Raw genomic sequence first — 26,823 nt, forward strand, 5'->3', positions numbered from 1 at the left:
GGAGGAAAAAGCTGAGGTCATTGGCATTCTGCACAGGCACATCTGGGTTGCATACATTGACTAAAAAATTATTTAGAACCTAAAAGTTGAGAGTTACATTTTATTCAGCAGGAATTTTTAGGACTTCAAGCCCGGGAGGCAGGATCTCAAGTAAACCCGAGAGAACTGCTCTGAGGAGGCAATGGGGGGAGCCAGGATGAGTAGAAGTTTTTGCAGCAAACAGGTACTTGGATCATCGAAAGATTACTGCTGCTAAAAGAAAACTAGGTGTCTCAAGTTAAGGAGTTGAGCACTTTTCCAAGTATGGGAAGATGCCAGAGTTTGGGCTCACTGAAATCTTATTCCTTTGATATGCACCTCACCTATCTGAGGCCAGGATTCTTTGTTTTCACATACTGTTTCCTCAGGGCTCAATTAGGGTGTAGCTGTAGTCTGAGGGCTGCTAGGTGGCAGATATTCTTTTCCATCCTGAGTTCCCTCGGGGATACCGGCTCACCATCAGCTGTGGCTGCAGTCTCTGATCACTGTGACATCACTGTTTACTGATATGGCAGGAACGAATCCATTTATCACTGGTTTCTGTGTGGGGCTTCCCGGGTGACTCAGATGGTAAAGAATCCGGCTGCAATGTGGGAGACCCAGGTTCCATCCCAGGGTCAGGAAGATCCCCTGGAGAAGGGAGTGGCAACCCACTCCAGTATTCTTGCCTGGAGAATTCCATGGGCAGAGGAGGAACGGGGTGCACAGTTTCAATTCGGTTATTATGTAACCACCAGATGGCATTTCTGGGGCCTCCAAGTCCTTTATGTCTGAGCACAGGAAAGAATTCAGCAAGAGGTAGTGTGATAGATATGAAGTGATTTATTAGAATATGAAGTTTATGTGACTTATAAGCAGGCAGGCAAGAGGGTGTTGCACCTCAAGAAATTAGTGGGATCCAGTTTTATAATCAAAGTAAAAGTGGAGAGGGGAAAAAGACCACTTTCTTCCTCTTTCTTGAATAGATGTCACACTTCCATCATCAGCTCCACTTCAGGCAGGCGAGTTTTTTTGTGCCTACACGGTCAATTCTGGACTGTCATGTTCAACAGAAATGAGCAAAATGGTGGTAACATATGCTAAAAATAGAAAATCAGCTTAGGTTTTAGTATGTCACCTTTTCCATATATATATATATATATATATATATATATATATATATATTGGAGAAAGCAATGGCACCCCACTCCAGTACTCTTGCCTGGAAAATCCCATGGACAGAGGAGCCTGGAAAGCTGCAGTCCATGGGGTTGCTAAGAGTCAGACACGACTGAGCGACTTCACTTTCACTTTTCGCTTTCATGCATTGGAGAAGAAAAGGGCAACCCACTCCAGTGTTCTTGCCTGGAGAATCCCAGGGACGGGGGAGCCTGGTGGGCTGCCGTCTATGGGGTCGCACAGAGTTGGACACGACTGCAGTAACTTAGCAGCAGCAGCAGCAGTGCAGAGGATGGTATCCTAGGAATTATTAACTTACTGAGCTCACTGGGCAGGATGTGAGTCTCATGCCACCATTGTATTTTTGTTTGGGGGCACGTTTCATGTTTCTGTTGCATGGTTTTGTTGCTAAGCGAGCCTGCTTGGTTTTGAGGTTTCGAAAACCACTTGAGCACTATCTTGAGTGATCATTCACTTACAAGGGTCTCCCATACTTTTTCTTTACTTACAATCCCTAGTGGGATTAACTATTTAATCACCTCCTTCTTCCTTTTACTCTGTCCCTACCAATAAAGTCTCACTTTTTTGTCCCCACTTTTAACTTAAGACTGTAAAGAAAAAGAATTGTTGCCTGACATTCCAGTTCTACAAGGATCAAGCCATTGGGCACCACAGTTGCCCACTCACAGTGCACCTGAGGGGAACACAGGAGGGGGAAAAAACAAGGAGCACTCTGTGTTTAGATACACCAGCCCTTAGATACCAATCGTGAAGATGTACACTAAGGAAAAGTTTCAAGGGCCCCAGATTCTTGCATCTTCTCCTATTTAGAAAAGCACTGAAATCATTAACTTGAGATATCTGTTCTTTGTGACCAGCAGTAATCATTTTCTGCTTGACCACATGTTTTTCTTGGGCTTCTGTGGTGTCTCAGGCAGTAAAGAATCTGTCTGCCAATGTAGGAGAGCCGGGTTTGATCCCTGGGTCAGGAAGATCCCCTGGAGGAGGAAATGGCTACCCACTCCAGTACTCTTGCCTGGGAAATCCCATGGACAGAGAAGCCTGATGGGCTACAGTCCAGGGAGTTGCAAAGAGTTGGACATGATGGAGCCTGCACACACACACATGTTTTTCCTAGCAAAAAATGTTCATAAATATCCTGGCTTCTCTGTTTTCTCTTTGGAGCAGCTTCTCAGTGCAATCTGAACCTTCATTTCCGCGCCCCCCCCCCCCCCCCGCCGACCCCACTATTAAACTTTCCCACTCCTCTGCCTGTCCTTGAGTTTCTGCCAAAATGTAAGCAACCGTGGCTGACCCGCTTGCTACCACCAGCTGTAAATGAGTAAGTGTTGGGGGCCAGAGTGAGGTACTCCGCCCATGGCAAAGGTCATGAGGAAGGAGGCTCGACATACGCAAAGGCGGGATCGAGCCTCAGGAGTCCCCCTGGAAATCCTCGAGCGTCTACCCCATAACCAGAGCCTGCCTACTTTACTACTTTGTGCTCTTACCTACACCTCTGACTTTACGGGGGGCTGTCCCCCACCACCTCTTTCGGAGAAGGAGTTAACCTAGAGCTCCAGTCAATAAAAACTCTTGGGTGTGACAAGAGTGTTTTAACCTACAAACTCCTCTGAAGGTTCTCTAGCCTGCCTGACAGGCTCGTCCGGCCACATGTGATTGCTCACAGCCTCCCAACCGTGAGAGGCACGAGATGCTTTAAACCTTCTAAAAACAGGTTCCTTAGAGAAGTTAGAAAACTATTAGTATAAATATAATGGGCTAATTAGAAATTGTGTTGGTGAAGGGTTTTTCATTTGTTGAGCCAATGTTTGTTGCTAAGTCTCCACATCCCCTGCCCTTACACACATTAATGAATATATAGAAGGAATAAGTATTAACCTTTGATATTAATCACGCTAGACCTTAGGCTAAGTAAATTCTTTCCTTAACTAAAATCCACTACACCCTCACCCTGTAGGAATGTAACTTTATTTGGGTGGCGTCTGTTTTGAGAATAATCAGCCCTGGAGAAATAAGTGTCCTGATTGACTGACCGCTGTCACAAGGAGAGGGTCGTAAGTTGTCAGCAGGCCCCCCTGGCCAGAAGATGATGTAACACCCCTAAGACCTCTGTATACATTTGTGTGAAGCACCTGACTTTAATAAAAGTCAGGACTGCTGTCCCCACGTGACTTTTGTATAACATCTCAGTGTATAAAAACAGACTCTGGAAAATAAAGAATGGGGATCAGTTTCTCAAAATACTGGTCTCCCCATGTCTCTCTCTCCCTCCGGCTGAGTCTCCATCTGGAGCGTGGAACCCACCAAGCTTACTAATTTTGCCTGGGCTTCTAAGATCCGACCGGGGAGGCCTCAGTGTCTCCTCTCCTTCGGGAGAACGGAAGGACGCCTGCGGCCTACGTAAGTGGTGCAAGCTTCTTGTCTTGAAGTTTTATTGGTCCCCCGCGTAAATCAAGCTACTCAGCCTCTTTTCTCCACTGAATTTTCCTACTGAGCTATCCTTATTCTATTACTCTTTATATCTCTAATTAATATCTAATTGAAACTATCGTATCCTGACCCTCGCCGACGCCGTCTCTCCTTCGAGTACCCTGGATCAGCCAGGGCTGATCCTTGCTTGTCCTTGTGGACTAAGAATGCCTCCAGAAGGAACCAACCTTGCCCACACCTGGATTTCAGACTCCTGGCGTCCAGAACTGTGAGAGAACAAACTTCTGTTGTTTTAAGCTCCCCAGCTCGTGGTGCCTTGTGTTGGAGTCCCCGGAAACCTACACACCTGATACTGAGCATCTTCCCCAGATGCCTCGCACCTAAGTTTTGGGGTCAGTCCTGACGTGGTAAGTGAGAAGGCTTGGTTGAGGCTGTGTGCATGTGCACACAGGTGTGAATGCATGTGTACACATGTGTGAAATGTACCAAGTATTTAGGGGCAGCTTTGACTATACAAGTTATGACACAAATGATAACATCAGATTTCATTTTTCTTAGATTCTATTGTTCACAACTGCATTTATACTGTGAAGGGATTTGATTCTTTTCTTTAGTTCTGCTACTATTTGTACCTGTGACCCAATTCATAAAATGAGGAGGGAAAGCCAAAAATAAGAAAAGTATGATACCTAAACTGAGACCAATGCTTGTCTTTTAAATTTTCTCATAATCTTCAATTTTGATATTACACTTCTTTAAAATCAGAGTAAATTTGTAAGACATGGATTCCCACTTGTACCACTTTTATTTAACATAGTATTGGAAGTTCTAGACAGAGTAGTTAGGCAATTTATGGAAATAAAAGGCATCCAAGTCAGAAATGAAGAATCAAAATGATTTTGCTTCACAGATGATATGACCTTGTGTGTATTAGAAAAACCATAAATATACCACAAAACTATTGTAACTAAGAATGAATTCAACAAAGTAGCAAGATATAAAATCAACACATAAAAATGATATATGTAAATTTACATGTATGTAAATTAGCAGTGAATGATTTGAAAAGGAAATTAACAATTCCATTTACAAGAAGACCAAAATACTTGGTAACTAAGGGACTGAAAAACTTGTACACAGAAAACTATAAAATATTGCTTAAAGAAATTAAAGAAGACACAAATAAATGGAAAGACATCCTATGTTCACGGATTGAAAGACTTAATATTGTTAAGATGCAAGCACTACCCAAAGCAATCTATGGATTCATTACAATTTCTATCAAAATCCCAATGACCTTTTCTTTTGGCAAAAATAGGACAACTCATCCTAAAATTCATACGGAATTTCAAGGAAACCTGAACAGCCAAAACTCATGGGAAAAAAGGACAAAGCTGGAGGACTCAGAGTTCCTGATTTCAAAACTTACAAGTCTACAATTATCAAAACAGTATGGTAATGTCATAAAGACAGTCATATAGACCAATGGAATAGAACAGAAAGCCCAGAAACAAGTCCTTGCATATATGGTCAAATGATTTTTGACAAGGGAACTAAGATCAATAGGGAAAGAACAGTCATTAAAAAAAATGGTGCTAGGAAAACTGGATATCCATATGCAAAAGGATGCTTATCTAACATGATATACAAAAATTGTCAAAATATCAAAGAACTAAATGTAAGAATTGACTGGAAGAGTCTTAGAGCTGAGGACTTCTCTATAGACCTAGAGGTAAAGAAAAATTAGAGGGAAAAATTGCTGGCAGTTTTGAACACCTGCTTTGGGACACACAGTTTGTAAAAATGGTTTCACTTAACTCTCCTAAAATTGCTGTGAAGTCATTAGCTTAGTTCGAGGGAGAAAATAAAATTATCCATAATCCCCCGGTCTAGAGATGACCACTGTTGTGAAGCTCTATATTTTTTAAAAAAATGTTTTTCATTATTAAATTTCTCTTTAAGACTTAATACAGCAATGGAGCTCACTGCATTCAGAGAAACTAAATTAAAAATGGTATCACTCAGCTGGTTTCCTCTAGGGGGGCTGGGAAACACCATCACAGCAAATGATGTGAAGCAGGTGGTACGACTGAATTTATAAGAAAAGGACCAGCTCAGGGACACCATTCCAAACAACCAAACTGGATTTAAGCCACAGCCTCAGGTAATCCCCGTCATTCATTTGTTCAATGAGATATTTATTAAGTGAACTACTATGCGCCAGAGGCCACGCAAGATTCTGGAAATACAAAAGAATAAGAACTGACCTTACCTCTCTGAGGTCTCCTAATCTAATGGGGAGGGGTGACAAGTGAACAAAGAATGGCAGTAGTATTTAAGAATATTGTAACTGGGAGCTATGGGGCCCAAGGACTGGAGAGACCCCTCTTCACAGAGGACCGGGAAGACCTCCTGGAGGAGGTGACAGCTCTGAACGGCTCAGGACTTCAGATATAAACTCTTGTTCTGAGTGCAGTACAGCAGAGATAGATGCAGACAGCAGCAGAGAGGTCTGGCCCCACACAAGAGGCCAATTCCTGGACCACCTCCCTTAATGATCATGCACATAAGCAAAACCCAGAAGTACTGCTGTTCCTTTGGCATTTACCCCTTGAAATGGGGGAATTCGTAGAGAGCTTGCTGTGCCTGAGTCAGCCGAAAAATCTTCTCCTTCAGGAATTTCCTCTTGGTAGCTGTATCACTCTGTTCTTGAAGCAGCCAGGAATAGTGCTGTGTGTCCTGTAGTAGCTGCATCATGGCTTTCTGGACCTTATCACCATTCTCTTGGAGCATAAAATACTGAATGATGAATGGGATCTGATTGGCGAGACGTTTGCTGGTTTCCTGGAAGAAGGGGTAAGAGGTCAGCTGGAGGGGTCTATGGTTGCAGAGAGAAGTTCCTTGGATGCATGCTAAGTCCTGGGGTCCTGTCCACCTCCACTCCAGTGGTCAGTACCAACCAAGGGAAGGATCTATTTGGGTTGCCTCATTTTCACTACTCAGGTATTCCCTCTGACACTAAGATCCACCTGAAGGCCAGCAGAACCAGCCACCTTCTGGACATCCCAGTCTTCCTGGAAGGGATCTCCTCCTCACTTCCACTCTCCTCCCTGGAGAGACCTCCTGGCAGTGAACCCCAGGTCCCTTCTGGGAGATGATCGGGACATATTTCAATGCTTATTTCATTCACTCGTTTCATCAGCATCTCCAGTTTGCCTGACAGCTGGACCCCACATCTGGGTCACTCTACTTTCTATCCTAATCAAGAAAGGGTTTCAGGAGTTGGGTAGTTTAAAAGCTACCTTCTTGGACTTCCTTAGTAGTCCAGTGGCTAAGACTCTGCATTCCCAATGCAAGGAACCTGGGTTCGATCCCTGGTCAGGGAACTAGATCCCATATGTCACAACTAAGATTCCATGCAACCAAATAAATAAATAAAAATTCAACTAAAATAAAAAGCTACCTTCTTTTCCATGCACCCTAATACTTTAATCAATGGATGAAGCCTTAGAAACCATGAAGTCAACTGGACCGCAAAATTTAGGGACAGGCTTTTTCACTTCCACTTTGTGGGACTTAGTTTGAGTTTGAGGCACTCTGGGTACCCTCTGAGAACATGCAGGAAAGCTAAAACATAGCCAGTAAAGTTAGTGCTTATGTTTTGCTGTATTCTGATCATAGTAATTTTGGAATTTATGCAGAGAATAAAATATAATGAACTTTGGAGTTGGAATTAATTTTGAGTACTGCTGCTGCTGCCTTGTCACTTCGGTCATGTCAGACTCTGTGCAACCCCGTATACAGCAGCCCACCAGGCTCCCCATCCCTGGGATTCTCCAGGCAAGAACACTGGAGCGGGCTGCCATTTCCTTCTCCAATGCATGAAAGTGAAAAGTGAAAGTGAAGTCGATCAGTCGTGTCTGACTCTTAGCGACCCTATGGACTGTAGACTACCAGGCTCCTCCATCCATGGGATTTTCCAGGCAAGAGTACTGGAGTGGGGTGCCATTGCCTTCTTCAATTTTGAGTACATGTTCTGCTAAGATGAAAAATCTGATTTGGGGCAAATTAATTAAAAGTGTCTTATTAGGGTTACTGTCCCTGGTGGCTCAGATGGTAAAGAATCTGCCTGCAATGTGGGAGACCAGGGTTCAATCCTGGGGTGGGGAAGATCCCCTGGAGATAGGAATGGCTACACACTCTAGTATTCTTGCCTGGAGAATTCCATGGACAGAGGAGCCTGGAGGGCTATAGTCCATGGGGTCTAAAAGAGTCGGACCTGACTGAGCAACTAACTCTTTCCCTTTCAGTGTTACTGTAAAACTATGATGAGATGATATATGAGTAGGTTTTCACAGCCTAAAGGGCTTTGTACGCAGCAGTGCCCTGTTCTTTGCTCAGCTAAGCAGCTGTCCACCAGGATACCTGCTTTCTGCTCGGTAGGGACCACAGCACACTGACCTGTGTCCCTACATGCTCACCATGAAATATGCGTTCAGGTGGACCCCAATCTCAACGATGGAGGAAATCGAAGATTGATCATTTAAAAAGGGCTGCTTCGACTGAGGCGTCTCTGAAGCCTTTCCCATGGAATTAAAAATATCTTCTCGGACTTTGTTCAGAACCACGCCGTAAATCTGGTCTTGACAAAAAACCAGCTTCTCCATCCTGAACTGAAGTTGGATCAGATTTGCTGCTTCTGCCATTTGTTTTGTTTTTATGTCTTCGATCTTGTTCTGGTCGAATAAGGAAGAGAAATACATTACTTTCCCTTTTCTTCCCCTGCTGTTTAAACAACTTAGGAAGTATTATTACTATTACTATAGTACCGTATTATACCGTACTATTATTACTTATTATAATACCGTACTATTATTACTTATTATAATACTGTACTATTATTATAGTACCGTTGAACACTGAATTAAAAATAATCCGAGGTCAACGAAGGTGTGAGACTTTTCGAGCAATTTTCAGAAGCTCCCACTTTGCCCTCCGCTGTGTCCTCACCTGTTGCCTCTTGTGGCTCCCCGCCTTGCACATGCCATGCTCACCCTCTCTCCTGCCTGTTGTGTGTTTGTCAGTATATACGCTGCCGAAGCGAGCACCTGTCTGCTCTTTCTCTTGGCCCCAACCTGTTTCCTCGCATGTTACTGCCTTTCTGCTTCCTCAGTTACGGTTTAGTCCACAGGTTCAAGCCCATCACTCTTGTCTCTGTTGTTGGCTTGAATCGAAGCATTCAAGAATGCATCCGGTGCTAATGAGCACCATGGGAGAACAGCGCCATCTCTGTGCTTCTCAGAAATCCTGCGACTCCTGAGTCATGCACATGGGCAAGGGTGTCCCAGGAAAGGGAGAGATGACTTGGTGGAACTGGGTTACAGGTTGACTTTTGAGTTTCAAAGGGATTTTTGTGCACTGAAGGCAGAGACAACGGTTTGCGAGAAGAGAGAAAGTGAGAGCTTCACAAGGGCAGGTTCTTCGTTGGAGTGTATGTGGACACAAATACGTATGTGACAACTCACTCTCCTTGCAGGTTGGGGGCCTGAGAGCAGAAATGGACTGTGCACCACTTCCACGAGGAGTTTTATGGAAGGACACAAGATCCTGGCTTCTGATGAGACTCAGGAGAAGGTACAGATGGTGGAGGGAAGTGGCTGGCTGGGAGCCAGGAAGCTGCACCCAGACCTCTGTTCATCCCTCACCCAGACCTCTGTTCATTCCAGGATGCTACAGGGGAAGGGGCCTTTGAACTTTCCTGGCCCCAGAACAGCCTATGCTTGCAGCAGGTAAGAATACTGGAGTTGGTTGCCATTTCCTTCTCCAGAGGATCTTCCCAGGCAGGGATCAAACCCACGTCTCCTGCACTGGCAGGCAGACTATAAGCAAGCAAACTGCGGGAGCTTACCTGGACTGTTTGATGCAGATTGCAAAATTCAGCAAAATGCTTTTTGGCTGTGTCCTTGAAAGTTTGCCAGACAATTTCTGACCAAGGAAAGAACGAAACATCAGCAAAATGCAAGCAGGAATGAAATGGGTTAAAGACACAGGAGGATAAATCATGATACACTGGCCCCATTCTGGTGCTGAGCTCCTCAGATTACAGACCAAGAGAGAAGGCGGGATGGCACATAATACCATGGAGACACCAAATCCACCCCCATCCTAAGCAGATCCTGTCAACTTCTGGTCCTTTCCTGGGTGTGCATTCTCGGCAGGATTGCCGCTGTTGTTTAGTCACTCAGTCATGTCCAACTCTTTTGCAACTCCATGGATGGTAGCCTTCCAGGCTCTTCTGTCCATGGGATTCTCCAGGTAAGAATAGGAGTGCGTTGTCATTTCCTCTTCCAGGGGATCTTCCTGACCCAGGGATCAAACCCACGACATCTGTGTCTCCTGCATTGGCAAGCTTACTCTTTACCACTAGTGCCACTTGGGAGCCCCTTTCTGCAGGGTTAGCAGCTAATTATTCCACACACTGCGTCATCCAGGCTTAGGTAAGAGGTACATAAAGCTCATACACACTCTCAGTTCAGTTCAGTTCAGTCACTCAGTCATGTCCAACTCTTTGCGACCCCATGGACTGCAGTACACCAGGCATCCCTGTCCATCACTAACTCCCAGAGTCTGCTCAAACTCATGTCCATCAAGTCAGTGATGCCATCCAACCATCTCATCCTCTGTTGTCCCCTTCTCCTCTTGCCTTCAATCTTTCCCAGCATCAGGGTCTTTTCCAATGAGTCCATTCTTTGCATCAGGTGGCCAAAATATTGGAGTTTCAGCTATAGTATCAGTCCTTCCAATGAATATACAGGACTGATTTCCTTTAGGATTGACTGGTTGGATCTCTTTCAGTCCAAGGACTCTCAAGAGTCTTTTCCAACACCACAGTTCAAAAGCTTCAATTCTTCAACACTCAGCTTTCTTTATAGTCCAACTCTCACATCCATACATGACTACTGGAAAAACCATAGCTTTGACTAGACAGACTTTTGTTAGTAAAATAATGTCTCTGCTTTTTATACACTGTCTAGGTTGGTCATAACTTTTCTTCCAAGGAGCAAGCATCTTTTAATTTCAAGGCTGCAGTCACCATCTGCAGTGATTTTGGAGCCCCCCAAAATAAAGTCTGTCACTGTTTCCATTGTTTCCCTATCTATTTGCTATAAAATGATGGGACCAGATGCCATGATCTTAGTTTTTTGAGTGTTGAGTTTTAAGGCAACTTTTTCACTCTCCTCTTTCACTTTCATGAAGAGGCTCTTTAGTTCTTCACTTTCTGCCATAAGGGTGGTGTCATCTGTGTATGTGAGGTTATTGATATTTCTCCCAGCAATCTTGACTCCAGCTTGTGCTTCATCCAGCCTGGCATTTCACATGATATAGTCTTCATATAGGTTAAATAAGCAGGGTGACAATATACAGCCTTGACAACACTCTCCCCCTCCCGCTAAGTGGACAAACATCTACAGGCTGTGTTTGATACTTCCATTCAAATCTCTCCCTCCAAGCAATGAGACCTATGGGAGGTACAAGGGTAACAATCTGAAAGTTTTTTTATGAGAGTTCCTCACCCATGGCCTTCTGGAGCATCTTGAGTGCTGGGTCTATCAGCTGCCCCAGGTAATGCTTCACGACAGTCTCAAATGTCTTGTAATTGACAAATCCGAGAAGTTCTTTGCCTCGATACTTCTTTTCATATTTTGAGACTTCTTCGTTAAGGACACTTTTAACTGCAACGAAAACAAACCACCAGGATAAATTCTAATAATTTCACAGACAGTTTAAAGATAGGGATTTTTTTCAAGTCTTGCTTACCCAACGAATCCTATGGCAATGTTTCTAAATAGAGTTTCTTTTAATCATGAAAATAATTATCTGTGGCCTGATAATGCCAGTTTGAGAAATATTGACTGTTAAGAAACAAAAATCTTTTTATACTCCATTGTGTTTCAGTTGAGAGTCATCATGCCAGGAGAGAAGCTGAGTGTTTATAATTGGTAGGAAAAAAATCTGATTAATTAAATGAAAATAGAAACAAAAAATTCTTGTGGCCCTTACAGCTCTTCTTCCAAGGCTACATGTAGCTGGAAGGCTCTTACCATGGAAGGGATAGTGCTGCTTTTATTCAATGTCAAAACAGAGCTTCCTCAGTGGATCAGTGGTTAAGAACCCACCTTGCAATGCAGGGGACACTAGTTCGATCCCTGGTCCAGGTAGACCCCACATGCTGCAAGACAACTAAGCCCATGCACCGCAACCACTGAGCCCACGCCCTAGGGCCCATGAATCACAACTGCTGAGCCCACATGCAGCAATGACTGAAGCCCGAGTGTCCTAGAGTCTGTACTCCACAACAAAAGAAGCCCCTACTCTCTGCACCTAGAGAAAGCGTGTGTGCAGCAATGAAGGCCCAGTGCTGCCAAACATAAATAAATAAATATGGATTTTAAAGTGTCAAAGCAAAGATACACACACATACACACACTACAACACCACACAGGCACACACCCTATTGGCCTTTGGGCTGGAGCAGATAGAAGTTGGAACTCTGCCAGAGGAAGTAAGGAGTTTGTTGTCAAAGCATAAACCTTGCTGATCTCGGAATGGGGGTAAAGAGGAGGAAAGAGACAGGGTAAGAGAAACTGCCGAGCCTCAAAACACAGAAGCAAGGAGATAGTTGGAAGTAGGTGGTGGAATGGTCTACTATTGAATTGGCAAGGGCCGTGCTCCACAAGAATGGCTGGGAAGCTGTTATAGATACTAAGAGGTCCGTAGTATGGGCACAGTCGGCTCTTTGCACAATTTTTATGTGCCAGAAGTTGCTTCTGGTCTTGGTAAACGTGATGTTGCTTTTGGGGAAGCCCTGTCCCAGGACTTACCTTTTTCGATATTGGTGGTAAGTATGAGTATCCAGCTTGTAAACTCCTCTCTGATTTTGTTACATAAGCGAGACTCTGTCTCCATTACAATTTCTTCTCCTTCTATTAACTTTCCAATGTCCTCATTAAATACCTTAATTTTCTGAAAAGATGAGATAAAATCATCAATCTGTGCTGTAATTGTATTAAAGAGCAGGGATCTGGATCAGCCGTGCATGGTGGGGTGGGGGCTGGGGCTCCAAGGGGGTGAGATGACCCACCACCCACCTCATACATCCCCCACCCCCTACCCCCTCCCCACACCCACCACCTCATGAGAAACAAGGAGGGCAGAGCAACAGGGAGTCCTGGGTAATCCCCACCTCAATGAGGAAGAACATTTTATCCCCTTCATCGCTGGGAATGTCGTCCCCATATTGCTGCAGCTCCTCTGTCGCCCTCTGGTGCTTCTCCTTTATTTGGTTTTCTAACAAGGGGAGCGATTTCTGAACAAAACAAGAGCAAGCAATGAAAGGCTGCAGCGTGATGAACTTGTTTTGTTTTTAAGTCGCTAAGTCCTATCTGACTCTTTTGTGACCCCAGGGACTGTAGCCTGCCAGGCGTCTCTGGGATTTCCCAGGCAAGAACACTGGAGTGTATTGCCATTTCCTTCTCCAGGGGATCTTCCCTGATAAGAGCAAACAAGGAAATGCTGCCGCTTGCTGAAATTAGCTGACGGGTATCTTAGGTGTATGGGCAGAATCCCGTTTGAAAGCATTCAGCTTCTATTATCCTGTGACTCTTGTTGAGCGCGACTCCTGCTAAGAACTCAAGGAGGACTCGGGATGCAATGCTTGAACAATCTGGTGTTGAGAATTCTGCAGCTCTGTCATGTGACCAGAGTGGGGAGGGGATCGGTGGTGGCCAGTTTTGGGTTTTTTGTTTGTTTGACTCAGAGCTTTCGTTGAGATAACAAGTACCTTTGAATATAATGGAAGGTTTCCTTAGTGAAATGTTCCCTATAACATTTGAGTGTTATAAACTGATAAACGGTGCTTTGGAAGAGGTTATGCCTATGTGTTGGTGTCGGCTGGCAAAGGTCCAAAGCAGTCAATGTTGCGATGACAATTTAACAAAGTGGAGGAGCAGGAACGATGGAGAGGGCACCGAGGAGGGTTATCTTTGGGTTGAGCATCATTCCAAGTCCTTTACATCTTAGTGAAGCCCTGCGCTGTGGTACAAAGCACATGACTTTGTTGCCTGTTTTTCACAAGAGAGGAAAAGGCTCAGAGAGACAAACTGTTTGATATCATCACTGAGGTGGTAAGCAGCAGACTTTACTTCACAGCTGCTCACACCTTTACAGCCCGAGCAGGTAAAAACTGCAGCTAAAGATATCTGAGTGAAGGATGTTAGTGTAGTCAGCCAGGCAGAATGAGCTATTGGGATTTAGAGGAAGTTTGTGGAGTAGCGTACCAAGAAGTTGATAAGGTCTCTCCTCTCTCTCTTTGGACAGTTTGTATCTATAGGCAGAAAGGTATTAATCTTTTTCCTGGTATTTCAAACGATCATGATTGCGTCTTGATATAAATTTTAAAATTAATTTAAAATAGTACAAAACTGAAATTCAAAATTTTAAGTTCAATATTTAAATGTTGAGAACTGTTATGAAAAAATTATCAAAATACAACATCTTTTTAAAAAAGATGCTTTTCTCAATTAGATAGGAGATATAGCTTTTAGACGGGCTTCCCCAGTAGTGCTAGTGGTAAAGAAAGTGCTTGCCAATGCAGGAGACAGATGTAAGAAATGTGGGTTAGATCCCTGGGTTGGGAAGATCCCCTGGAGGAGGGCACAAAAACCCACCCCAGTATTCTTACCTGGAGAATCCCATGGACAGAGGAACCTGCCAGGCTACAGTTCATAGGGTCACAAAGAGTCGGACACAACTGAAGTGATTTAGTACTAGCAGCGTAGTTTTTAGACAGGGTTATTTCTTTTAGAATTCTCTGCTGCAAACTGAAGGGATTTCACCAGAATCAGTACTTCTCCAAGTATGTTCCCAAAGACCACCTGAGAAAAACAAATTCATGGGCCCCACACCAGACCTACTGACTCAGAAGCTCAGCCAGGGCCCAGGAATATGAATTGACACAAATTTTCTAGGTAACATTTTTGCCTGTGTGTTAGGCAAAAATTCTCCAGGCAAGAATACTGGAGTGGGTCGCCGTGCCCTCCTCCAGGCAATCTTCCCAACCCAGGGATCTAGCCCACATTTCTTACATCTGTCTTCTGCACTGGCAAGCAGGTTCTTTACCACAAGCACCATACACAGTTTGAGAAATGCTGCCCCTCTACAAACAAATATTTTGAGTATGTGTTTTCTGGTTCAAAAGAATTCATTGTTTCCATGCAACGTGCAATGTAGCACGGACTGGGATCCAGCCCTTAGGTTCCACCTCTGTTCTCAAGGTTCATCTTCTCATGTACAATGGTTCAGGCAAGCATGACAAATATTCCATTTATCATTTGGCTTTCTCTCTATTGTTCTGACTGAGTGATTTCCATTATTCTATCTTCCAGATCACTTGTTTATTCTTCTTCATTATTCATTCTGCTATTTATTGTCTTTAGATCAGCTTTCATCTTGGCAAATGAATTTTTTTTTTTTGCTCCTCTTTATAGTTTTTAGTTCCTTTTTTATACTAACCTGCATTTCTATCCATGGCCTTTCTTAATTCCTCCAGTATTTTCATTATCTCCCTTTTGAACTCAGCATCTATGAGACTGAAGAAGTCTCTTTCATTGTTCTTTCAGGGGCATTCTCTTGGCCTTTTAATTGAGAGTTGCTCTTCTGCATCTTCATTTTACTTGTATTTCTCTTACTCAGAGAGTTTAGGAGAAATGATTATCCACTGTGGTCTCAGAGGGCTATTTTGAAAGGGTCCTTGTGTAGCTTGCGTGGGTTTAATATTTTTAATAGGAGGACTATTTTTAGTATGGACACCTGCCACTCTTTCCTCTGCATGTTCTGGCCATTATCCTCTTGATTTGTTGTTGTTCAGTCTATAAGTTGTGTCTGACTCTTTGCAACTGCGCAGACTGCAGCATGCCAGGCCTCCCTGTTCTCCACCATCTCCCAGAGTTTGCTCAAACTCATGTCTATTGAGTCAGTGATGCTATCCAACCATCTCACCCTCTGTCGCACCCTTCTCTTCTTGCCTTCAATCTTTTCCAGCATCAGGGTCTTTTCTAATGAGCCAGCCCTCCACATCAGATGGCCAAAGTATTGGAGCTTCAGCTTCAGCCTCAGTCCTTCCAATGAATATTCAGGTTTGATTTCCTTTAGGATTGACTGATTTGCTCTCCTTGCTGTCCAATGGACTCTCAAGAGTCTTCTCCAGCACCACAATTTGAAAGCATCAATTCTTTGGTGCTCAGCCTTCTTTATGGTCCAACTCTCAAGTCATCCTCTTGATGGGGGTATGCAGATGCAGTGGCTGGTGCCTGGTCCTGGAGCCCACAGTGGTGATGGTGATGGCTATAAATATTCTATTTCTCAATAAGCACTAAGCCAGAGTCCCCCTTCAACGACATCATGAGAACTTTGTGGTTTTCTTATTTTGAGAATCACTGAAAACCGAACATTTATTTCCTACAAGTTTGAAGGTAGGAAAATGTTTTATATTTATATTTTTAAATTATTGTTTAAAGACTTGTTGAGATGAACCATTTTTAAAGTCTTTATTGAATTTGTTATAAGATTGCTTCTGTATTATGTTTTGGATTTTTGGCCTTGAAGCACATGGGGCCTCAGTTCCCTGACCAGGGATCCAACCTGCACCCCTGCAATGGAAGGTGAAGTCTTAACCAGTGTTCCATCAGGAAGTCTAAAAGGAAAGTGATTTTTATATTGTGAATTGTTAACAAACTATTAAAAATTTGCTAACTCGATATTCACTCCTTTTTACACTGCTAACCTGCTGTTAGAATTTTTCTTCTCTCTTTGCTTGCCCCAAATTGACAGATTCAACTCTTTATTTCAACACTATGCAGTTACTGCTTTTCTGTTTCAGAAGCTCTTTTGTGAGCCTCTGACCAGGAGTGATTTGGTTTTCAGAATGTTCTTATTTATCTGCTGGTTTGGACATTTCACTGGAGTATCCTAGTCAACCCATAACTAAGAAAGTGACCTGGACAGGCTGTCATTTTTTTTTTTAAGATTTGTTTTTTGATGTGGATCATTTTTAAAGTCTTTATTGAATTCGTTACAATATTGCTTCTCTTTTATGTTTGGTTTATTGGCCACAAGGCATGTGGGATCTTAGCTAGAGGTTGAACCTGTATCGCCTGCATTGGAAGGTTAAGTCTTAACCACTGGACCACCAGGGAAGTGCCCAAGGCTGTCATTTTATTTTATAGCTTGCAACTTCAACTACTGACTCACATTGATGTGCCAGATGAGCTCGGTGGTAAGTCTTTCTGCCAGAAGAGGCACTGTGGCCTTTCCTTCATCCAGAAGAACTCTGAAACAAGACAGAACACACATGAATTTAAGAAGGGCCCTTAGGATCACTTTCCAGTACTGTACCTTATCAGTGGGTAGATGAGCTCAGTTCCGTGGAGCGACACACACCATCAGAAAAGCCAGGTGGTACATGAGGACAGTTGATAATTAAGGAGCAAGATCACACCTAGGCAAGCATAGTACTAGAGAGGTTACTTTTTTTTTCTTTTTGTGTCCCAATAAACTCAAGTGGTAAGTCATTTTTTCAGGAAAAGCAAAACAATACAATTTCATAGAGGTTAAGTGACTTGCCCAAACTAGTATTTTATTTCTTATAGCAAATATTTATCCCTGATTAGGTGTATCAATCTTGAAAAGAAGAAGAAAGCTAGAGACATCATATTTCTGATTTAAACTATATTGCAAAGCTACTGTAATGAAAGCAGTATGGAGCTAGAATAAAGACAGATATAGTCCAGTATTCTCATCTGGAAAATTCCATGGGCAGAGGAGCCTGGCCGACTAGAGTCCATGAGGTTGCAAAGAGTTGGACATGACTTAGTGACTAAACAGCAACAGCAGAGACCTATGGGACAGAATAGCAAGCCCAGAAACAAACCCATGCTATGCAGTTCACTGATTCTTGCCAAAGTGCCAAGAATACACAATGGGAAAAGGATAACCACTTGAACAAATGGTGTTGGGGAAATTAGGTAACCACAGCAAAATGGAGCCTCTTCTTACACTAGACACAAAAGTCAACTGAAAATTGATTAAGGGCTTAAATGTAAAACCCAAAACTGTAAAACTCCCAGAAGAAAACATGGGGGATCATCTTCATCATATCGACCTTGGAAATGATTTCATCAATATGACACTAAAAGCACAGGCAACAAAAGCAAAAATAGACTAGTAGGATGATGTCCAACTAAAAACTCCAGTACTGCAAGTGAACAATCAACAGAGCAAAAGGCAACCTACAAAGTGGGAGAAAACACTTGCAAAACCTTGTATCTGATAAGGGGTTAACTTTCAAAATATGCACAGAACTCCACAATTCACTAGCAAATAAACCCTAATAACCCAATTTAAAAATGGGCTAAAAGACTCGAATAGAGATTTCCTCAAAGAAAACATAAAAATGGCCAAAAGGCACATGGAAAGATGATCAGCATCACTAATTATCTGGGAAATGCAAATCAAAACCACAACTAAATATCACATCATATCAGTTAGGATAATATTAAAAAAAAACAAACAAGACAAGTGTTGGCAAGGATGTGGAGAAATTGCAACACTAGTATACTGTTGATGGGAACTCAAAATGATGCAGCCTCTATGGAAAGCAGCAATAAAGTACTGTAAAAAATTAAAAATGGAAATACCATATGATCTAGCAATCCCACTTCTGGGCATTTATTCAAAAGAATTGAAATTAAGATCTCACAGATTTATTAGGGCTCCTCTGTTCACTGTAGCACTGTTCACAAGAGCCAAGATGTAGAAACAATCTCAATGTTCATGGAAAGATAAATGGATTGAAAATTGTAGATACATGCAATAGGATATAATTCAGCATTTCACAAGAAGGAAATTTTGCAGTATGTGATAACATGAATTAACCTTGAAGATGTCATGCTAAGTGAAATAAACCAGTCACAGAAAGACAAATACTACATGATTCCATTTATGTGCTCTATCTAAAACAGTCAGACGCAGGCAATCAGAGAGAGGAATGGTGGTTTCCAGGTGTTGTGGGGAGGAGGAAATGAAGAATGCTAATCAAAGGGCAAAAAGTTTTTGTTACGAAAGATAAACACATTCTAGAGAGCTGCCGAACAATATCATGCCTGTACTTAACAACACCACATTGTGCACTTAAATATTTGTTAGGAGGGTGAGCCTCATGTTAAATGTTCTTTCCATAGTAAAATTAAATTTTAAAAATGTTTACATGGTCTGTACTAAGTGCCTATTCCATTCTAAGGGCTTTACAAATATTTAATCATTGAACAACCAATTTTAGAGAGCGAAAGGCAAAGGCACGGGAATGTTAAGCAGCTTGCCCAGAGTCACAGACCAGGTGGTCTGGCTGCAAAGTGTTTACCTTTAACATAAATTCACGAAGGACCCAGTAGGATCACTTTTTCCAGTGCTGCTGCGAGCATCTTTGCTGTAAAAGAGCTGAGTCCCAGCACTTGGGCACACAAGGATTGAAACGCAGATGTTCAGTGACAAAGAACTTCAGCACACTTTTTCATCCAAGCCTTAACTTTCCCAAAGACGTTGAAGAGGGTTTTCAAAGTGTGGTCCCTGGACCAGCAACGTTGACCTCAACTGGGAAATTGTGCCTGTGCTTAGTCACTGCCATGTGACTCTTTGAGACACTTTGGATTGTAGCCTGCCAGGCTCCTCTGTCCATGGGATTTCTAGGCAAGAATACTGGAGTAGGTTGCCATTTTTTCTCCTCCAGGGGACCTCCCTGACCCAGGGGTCAAACTCAAGTCTCTCAAGTCTACAGCATTGCAGGTGGATCCTGTACCTGCTGAGCCACCAGGAAAGTCTGGGAACTTGTTAGAAAGTCTGGGGGCCTACCTTAGAACTCAGAAACTCTGGGATGGCACAGCTAGCTGAATTTTAACAAACTCTCCCACAAATTGGTCCTTGAAAGAAAAACTATGACAGATCTAGACAGCATATTAAAAAGCAGAGACATGACTTTGCCAACAAAATCTGTAGAGTCAAAGCTGTGGTTTTTCCAGTTGTCATGTAAGGGTGTGAGAGTTGGACCATAAGGAAGACTGAGCACTGAAGAATTGGTGCTTTCAAATGGTGATGCTGGAGAAGACTCTTGAGAGTCCCTTGGACAGCAAGGAGATCAAACTAGTCAATCCTAAAGGAAATCAAACTTGAATACTCATTGGAAGGACTGATGTTGAAGCTGAAGCTCCAATACTTTGGCCACCTGATATGAACCCCTGACTCACTGGAAAAGACCCTGATGGTGGGAAAGATTGAGGGCAAAAGGAGAAGGGGATGACAGAGGATGAGATGGTTGGATGGCATCACTGACTCAATGGACATGAGTTTGAGCAAACTCTGGGAGATAGTGAAGGACAGGGAAGTCTGGCATGCTATAGTCCTTAGTGTTACATAGAGTCAGACACAACTGAGTGACTGAACAACAATAACCCACAAATTCTGTTGCTTGCTCAGGGTTGAAAACCACGTGTGTGATTGTTACAGAATCTTCTCTTTGCTTGGCAGCAGTCTTCTCTGCTGTAACCCTCAATACTTCTGAAAACCTTCTATTTCTGTCATTCAGGGCCAGAGCAGAGAGAAAGAAGGAACCAAGGTGATATTTATGGTGTGCTGGCCAGAACATTTGCATGTGCCATGTTATTTAATCCTAAACCTAATCCCATGAAGCAGTAGCAGGACTCTCTGAGCAGATGAAAAAGCAGAAGCTCAGAGAGGTTGAGCCATCTCCCAAAGGCACAGAGTAAGTAGTAAACCAGGTCTGCAAAAATTCACCAGTTTCCCACAGTCACTCCTTAAAGTGGGAGTGACCACTATATCTTATTACCCTCTCCCCCATGGTTCAGGAACAGCAAGTTCCTAAATAAAAGGAAAGGAAAAAAGTATCCAGTTCAGTGGAAAAAATCCCAACGTCTTTCAAGACTTTGTGGGACTCAAAAGAGAGAGCAAGGGAAAACATTTTGGGAAACCAAAGTGTGCTATGCCCTATGACAGTGGTTCCCAACCTTTTTGGCACAAAGGACTGGTTTCCTGGAAGACAATTTTTCCACAGAGGGGAATGGTTTTGGGATGATTCTCATAAGGATCTTGAAACCGAGATCCTTCACATCAGCAGTTGACAGTAGAGTTTGTGCTTCTATGAAAACCTAATGCTGCTGTTAATCTGACAGGAGATGGAGTTTAGGTGGTAACATAAGCAATGGGGAGCAGTTGTAAATACAGATGAAGCTTCACTCGCCCATCAGTCACCTCCTGCTACGTGGCCCAGTCCCTAAGAGGCCACAAACCTGCAATGGTCCATGGCCTGGGGGTTGGGGACCCTTGCCCTGTGAAATACTCGACTTCAATTTTTAATCAGTGTCATCCTCGGAATTCAAGAAAAAATGATTTAAGTAAGCCAATGCATTTAATACCAAACTAATGAAAACAGTTGGTTATGCTAATTGTGAATGTCCACATTTTAGGAATCAGCGAACTAAAATGGACTGGAATGGGTGAATTTAAGTCAGATGACCATTATATCTACTACTGTGGGAAAGAATCCCTTAGAAGAAATGGAGTAGCCATCGTAGTAAACAAAAGAGTCCGAAATGCAGTACTTGGATGCGATCTCAAAAACGACAGAATGATCTCTGTTCGTTTCCAAGGCAAATGATTCAATATCACAGTAATCCAACCAGTAATGCTGAAGTAGCTGAAATTGAATGGTTCTATGAAGATCTACAAGACCTTCTAGAACTAACACCCAAAAGAGATGTCCTTTTCATTATAAGGGACTGGAATGCAAAGGTAGGAAGTCAGGAAACATCTGGAGTAACAGGCAAATTTGGTCTTGGAGTACAGAACGAAGCAGGGCAAAGGCTAATAGAGTTTTGCCAAGAGAACACACACAAGAGCAAATACCTTCTTTCAACAACACAAGAGAAGACTCTACACATGGACATCACCAGATGGTCAACACTAAAATCAGACTGATTATATTCTTTGCAACCAATGGTGGAGAAGCTCTATACAGTCAGCAAAAACAAGACTGGGAGCTGACTGTGGCTCAGATCATGAACTCCTTATTGCCAAATTCAGACTGAAATTGAAGAAAGTAGGGAAAACCACCAGACCATTCAGATATGACCTAAATCAAATCCCTTACGATTATACAGTAGAAGTGAGAAATAGACTCAAGGGACTAGATCTGATAGAGTGTCTGAAGAACTATGGATGGAGGTTCATGATAGCAAACAGGGATCAAGACCATCCCCAAGAAAAAGAAATGCAAAAAAGCAAAATGGCTGTTTGAGGAGGCCTTACAAATAGCTGTGAAAAGAAGAGAAGCAAAAAACAAAGGACAAAAGCAAAGTTATACCCATTTGAATGCAGAGTTCCAAAGAAGAGCAAGGAGAGATAAGAAAGCCTTCCTTGGTGATCTGTGCAAAGAAATAGAGGAAAGCAATAGAATGGGAAAGACTAGAGATCTCTTCAAGAAAATTAGAGATACCAAGGGAACATTTCATGCAAAGATGGGCTCAATGAAGGACAGAAATGGTATGGACCTAACAGAAGCAGAAGATATTATGAAGAGGTGGCAAGAATACACAGAAGAACTATACAAAAAAGATTTTCATGACCCAGATAATCATGATGGGGTGATCACTAACCTAGAGCCAGACATCCTAGAATGTGAAGTCAAGTGGGCCTTAGGAAGCATCACTACAAACAAAGCTAGTGGAGGTGATGGAATTCCAGTTGAGCTATTTCAAATCCTGCAAGATGATGCTGTGAAAGTGCTGCACTCAATATGCCAGCAAATTTGGAAAACTCAGCAGTGGCCACAGGACTGGAAAAGGTCAGTTTTCATTCCAATCCCAAAGAATGCTGAAACTACCGCACAATTGCACTCATCTCACATGCTTGTAAAGTAATGCTCAAAATTCACCAAGCCAGGCTTCAACAGTATGTGAACTGTGAACTTACAGATGTTCAAACTGGTTTTAGAAAAGGCAGAGGAACTAGAGATCAAATTGCCAACATCTGTTGGATCATTGAAAAAGCAAGAGAGTTCCAGAAAAACGTCGATTTCTGCTTTATTGACTATGCCAAAACCTTTGACTGTGTGGATCACAACAAACTGGAAAATTCTGAAAGAGATGAGAATACCAGACCACCTGATCTGTCTCTTGAGAAACCTGTATGCAGGTCAGGAAGCAACAGTTATAACTGGACATGGACCAACAGACTGGTTCCAATTAGGAAAAGGCTATATATTGTCACCATGCTTATTTAACTTATATGCAGAGTACATCATGAGAAATGCTGGGCTGGATGAAGCACAGGCCGGAATCAGGTTTGCCGGGAGAAATATTAATAACCTTAAATATGCAGATGACACCATTCTTATGGCAGGAAGCGAAGAAGAACTAAAGAGCCTCCTGATGAAAGTGAAAGAAGAGACTGAAAAAGTTGGCTTAATGCTCAACATTCAGAAAACTAAAATCATGGCATCCAGTCTCATCACTCCATGGCAAATAGACGGGGAAACAGTGGAAATAGTGACAGACTTTATTTTTGGGGGCTCCAAAATCACTGCAGATGGTGACTACAGCCATGAAATTAAAAGATGCTTGCTCCTTGGAAGAAAAGTTATGACTAACCTAGACAACATAATAAAAAGCAGAGACAATACTTTGCCGACAAAGATCCATCTAGTCAAAGCTATCTTTTTTCCAATAGGTCATGTATGGATGTGAGAGTTGGACCATAAAGAAAGCTGAGTGCTGAAGAATTGATGCTTTTGAACTGTGGTGTTGGAGAAGACTCTTGAGAGTCCCTTGGACTGCAAGGAGATCCAACCAGTCCATCCTAAAGGAAATCAGTCCTGGATGTTTATTGGAAGGACTGATGCTGAAGCTGAAACCAATACTTTGGCCATCTGATGTGAAGAACTGACTCATTTGAAAAGACCCTGATGCTGGGAAACATTGAAGGCAGGAGGAGAAAGGGTCGACAGAGGATGAGATGGTTGGATGGCATCAGTAACTCAATGGACATGAGTTTGAGTAAACTCCAGGAGTTATTGATGGATAGGGAGGCCTGGCATGCTGCAGTCCATGGGATCACAAAGAGTCGGACACGACTGAGTGACTGAACTGAACTGAAGTTAATTGTATAATTTTTAAATATGGTAATCATCTTGGCCAATTCTGGTAGGCAGGGCTGGTTTCCATCGAGTCCAAGGCTGTCGTAAAGAATCTTACCTGAAATACGGATGCGTCTCAAAGAACATCGTTTCTTTCCTGGTTGCCTCTGCCAAGCTCAGCTTGTTGGTGATATCCTGCTGGCCCCGGCACTTCACGATCATATAGCCCTTCTTGAGATGATAGGTGAGGTTCTGCATGACCTTCAGGACACCTTTCTCGGTGCCCTTGTCCACCAGGTCTGGTTTGGTCAGGATCCCTGTGAGATGATTAGAGGAGGGCAGTGGAAAGGTCAATTTTCTCTTCAAATATATTGAACACTTCTAGGCTATGGGGTCTTTTTTGGCCAAGACCAGCAGATTATCATTTTCCCATTGTATATTCTTACCACTTGTGCCCCAAATCAGCTAACTATACAGACATGGATTTATTTCTGGGCTTGCTATTCTTTTTGCTAGCACCATACTGCTTTAATCGCAGTCGCTTTGTAATATACTTAACATCAGGAATTATGATGCCTCCAACTTTCTTCTTCTTTATCAAGATTGATACGACCAAGAGTCTTTTCTGCCCAGTGCCTCTCAGCTCATTCTTTCATTCCATTTCATTCCTATCACTTGTATTTTTATTTGCTCATCCAGTCACTCAACTCATTAATTGCCTTGTGTAATTTATTTAACAAATGTCTCTTGGGTGCCCTCTGAGTCCCCAACACTAAGGCAGCTGGCATCATCAGAACCAACTCACTCCATCACCATGTCTCCAAAAGCACATCACTCCCTACTGTAAGGAGGGTCTGTGACTCTCTAGGGTCTCCTGTCACAGACTCACTCTGCCCCTCTAGTGGTACCTCCTTTGAGATCCTCCCTGCCTTCCTCTCCCACTCTCCTGCCCTTACTCCTCTCGCTCACACTGGACTGAAGGCTTTGAATTCCAAGCGACTGTGATCTTGGTGGATGCTTGGTTTGCTTCCACCTTTTGGCTGCTGTGTACTTGAGTGTATTCCATTTCTTTTTTTAAATTTAGCATACTTTTCTCTATTTCTATACTTAACCTTGAATGCATGGAAAATTTGCACACTGTTATAAGGCTGTTTGGAATATACTAAGGCCTTATTGTGTATACTCTTTGTGTATAGTACTTAACTGAATTTACAACAATAATACTTAATATTTAGTGAAAGCTTACAGATTATCAGAGTTTGTGGCTAATGAATGCTGGAGTGGGTAGCCATTCCCTTCTTCAGGGAATCTTCCCTACCCAGGGATCAAACCCATGTCTCTTGTGTCTTCTGCATTGGCAGGCAGATTTTTTTTTTTTTTTACCACTGAGCCACCTGGGAAGCCCCATGAGAAGAATAGAAAACTACTAGTAAGAAGTATTACTCAATTTCTATAAAGAGATGGATATCCAAATAGATCTATCTACTTAACAGATGAAACTGTCTTCTGTGGTCCTTAATGAGACATCCCTAATGACTTATGATTGCATAATGGTGGATGACCCCAAACCTGAGTTTTCTCTCTGGTTCAATGTATTCTAGATGCCTGTAGAAGTCAGCAGGTAACAGGGTACAAGTCTAGTCTGGCATATAATAACACATTAAACTTGAGTTGTATTCCCCTACTGTTATTTTTATCCTTATTGGAAACCTGGGCATTTGTTGGAAAAAAAGTGGAAAAGGCAGTAATATACTGGGTATCCATTTAGTCAAAGAAAATGACTGGCACGTTTTCAGGAAAGTAAGCTCAATGGGTAAGTGAAGTGACTGGGGAGAAGTGATATTCAGTAATATTATTAGAATTTTAAAAATAGCAGCTCTCATTTGCCCAAGGATATGTAGCCAGTAAGTTGTAGAGCAAGGATTGAAACACAGGCAATCTGTGCTCTTAAACCAAATCCCCTATAATGCCTTCTGTGGGGGACATTTTTTAAAAAGGAATTTAAGAGCACCCATCTCCCCAAGGAAGAGTTCTACTTGAATATAAACTCTGTAGACACCTGTGCTGCAGTGTAAACCTGTAAGTGTATTCCCGGAATACGTTCATACACGCCCTGGCAGGATCTTTTCCATGAACCAAAGACTCACAAGAATTTTTCCTGTGGACTTGCAGAGTTGATGGGCCAGTCATTTCCTCCTTTCTGGACCGTTGTGGGAGAGAAAATAAGGCATTTCTCCTCCCCGATCCAGAATGGGTTGAGAATGCAAATAAGGGACAATAGGAAGGAGGGCAAAGAACCTCCAAATATTGGCCATACATCTAGCCCTGACCATGAGTGAGGGTGACCCGTCTGCTGTGTTCAACTGCACCCTGAACCCACAGAGTTTCCCTGGGAACAGAGTTTGTATCTGATGCAGGATGTGGGCACCTCTAACAGAGCTATTACATCCAGGACCTTCCAAATATCTGAGGGGTCTCCCCCGGCTTCCTGTCCTCTAAGAAGCTTGGTGCTTTCTTCTTACCGATGGTCCTGTCTCCATCGGGGTCCACCTCCTGGGCCATGCTCAGCGCCTCTGTGGTGGCGATGTCCACGTTGCAGGGGACTACCACCAAGTTGATGGTCTCCTGCCTCTGGATGTACTTTTTGATGAGTGCCTTGATCTGATGCCAGGGAGTCACAAAGGAAGAGCACATCTCTGGTCACCCAAGAGCACAGCTGGTCATCCCAGAGCACCACCCAGTTTTCACACTTCTGAGCTTTGGCTTAGCCTATACCCTTCCTCTAGAATGTCTGACCACCTGCCCCCATTGAGCTCTCTGTTGATGTCCTGCTTATCCTCCAGAGCTCATCACTGGTATTTCTTCTTTCCCAAAGGCTCCCTGATTCCCATGATTTCCTTCCTTAACAGATCTTCCCT

At 42.9% G+C, this 26,823-nt stretch overlaps 1 protein-coding gene across 2 annotated transcripts in view; it reads right to left on the reverse strand.

Moving 5' to 3' along the window:
- Positions 1-4,434: 4,434 nt before the first annotated feature.
- MX2 (MX dynamin like GTPase 2) overlaps positions 4,435-26,823 on the reverse strand; it is a 37,127-nt gene continuing 14,738 nt past the window's right edge. Inside the window, exons 7-15 of one of the 2 annotated variants that reach the window (XM_086339355.1) lie at positions 26,428-26,566; positions 24,024-24,222; positions 16,957-17,035; positions 12,893-13,015; positions 12,531-12,672; positions 11,223-11,381; positions 9,557-9,633; positions 8,130-8,384; positions 4,435-6,492 (exon numbers count right to left, since the gene is read on the reverse strand). In XM_086339355.1, the coding sequence (XP_086195481.1) occupies positions 6,253-6,492; positions 8,130-8,384; positions 9,557-9,633; positions 11,223-11,381; positions 12,531-12,672; positions 12,893-13,015; positions 16,957-17,035; positions 24,024-24,222; positions 26,428-26,566 (1,413 nt within the window). In that variant the 3' untranslated portion in view covers positions 4,435-6,252. The remainder of the gene's footprint in view (positions 6,493-8,129; positions 8,385-9,556; positions 9,634-11,222; positions 11,382-12,530; positions 12,673-12,892; positions 13,016-16,956; positions 17,036-24,023; positions 24,223-26,427; positions 26,567-26,823) is intronic. The other variant, XM_086339442.1, reaches the window with a different exon arrangement.

Source organism: Bos grunniens, chromosome 1 (assembly GCF_055505025.1).
Source record: "Bos grunniens cultivar Pamir isolate PY7600 chromosome 1, Bosgru_T2T1.0, whole genome shotgun sequence".
Taxonomy (NCBI): domain Eukaryota; kingdom Metazoa; phylum Chordata; class Mammalia; order Artiodactyla; family Bovidae; genus Bos; species Bos grunniens.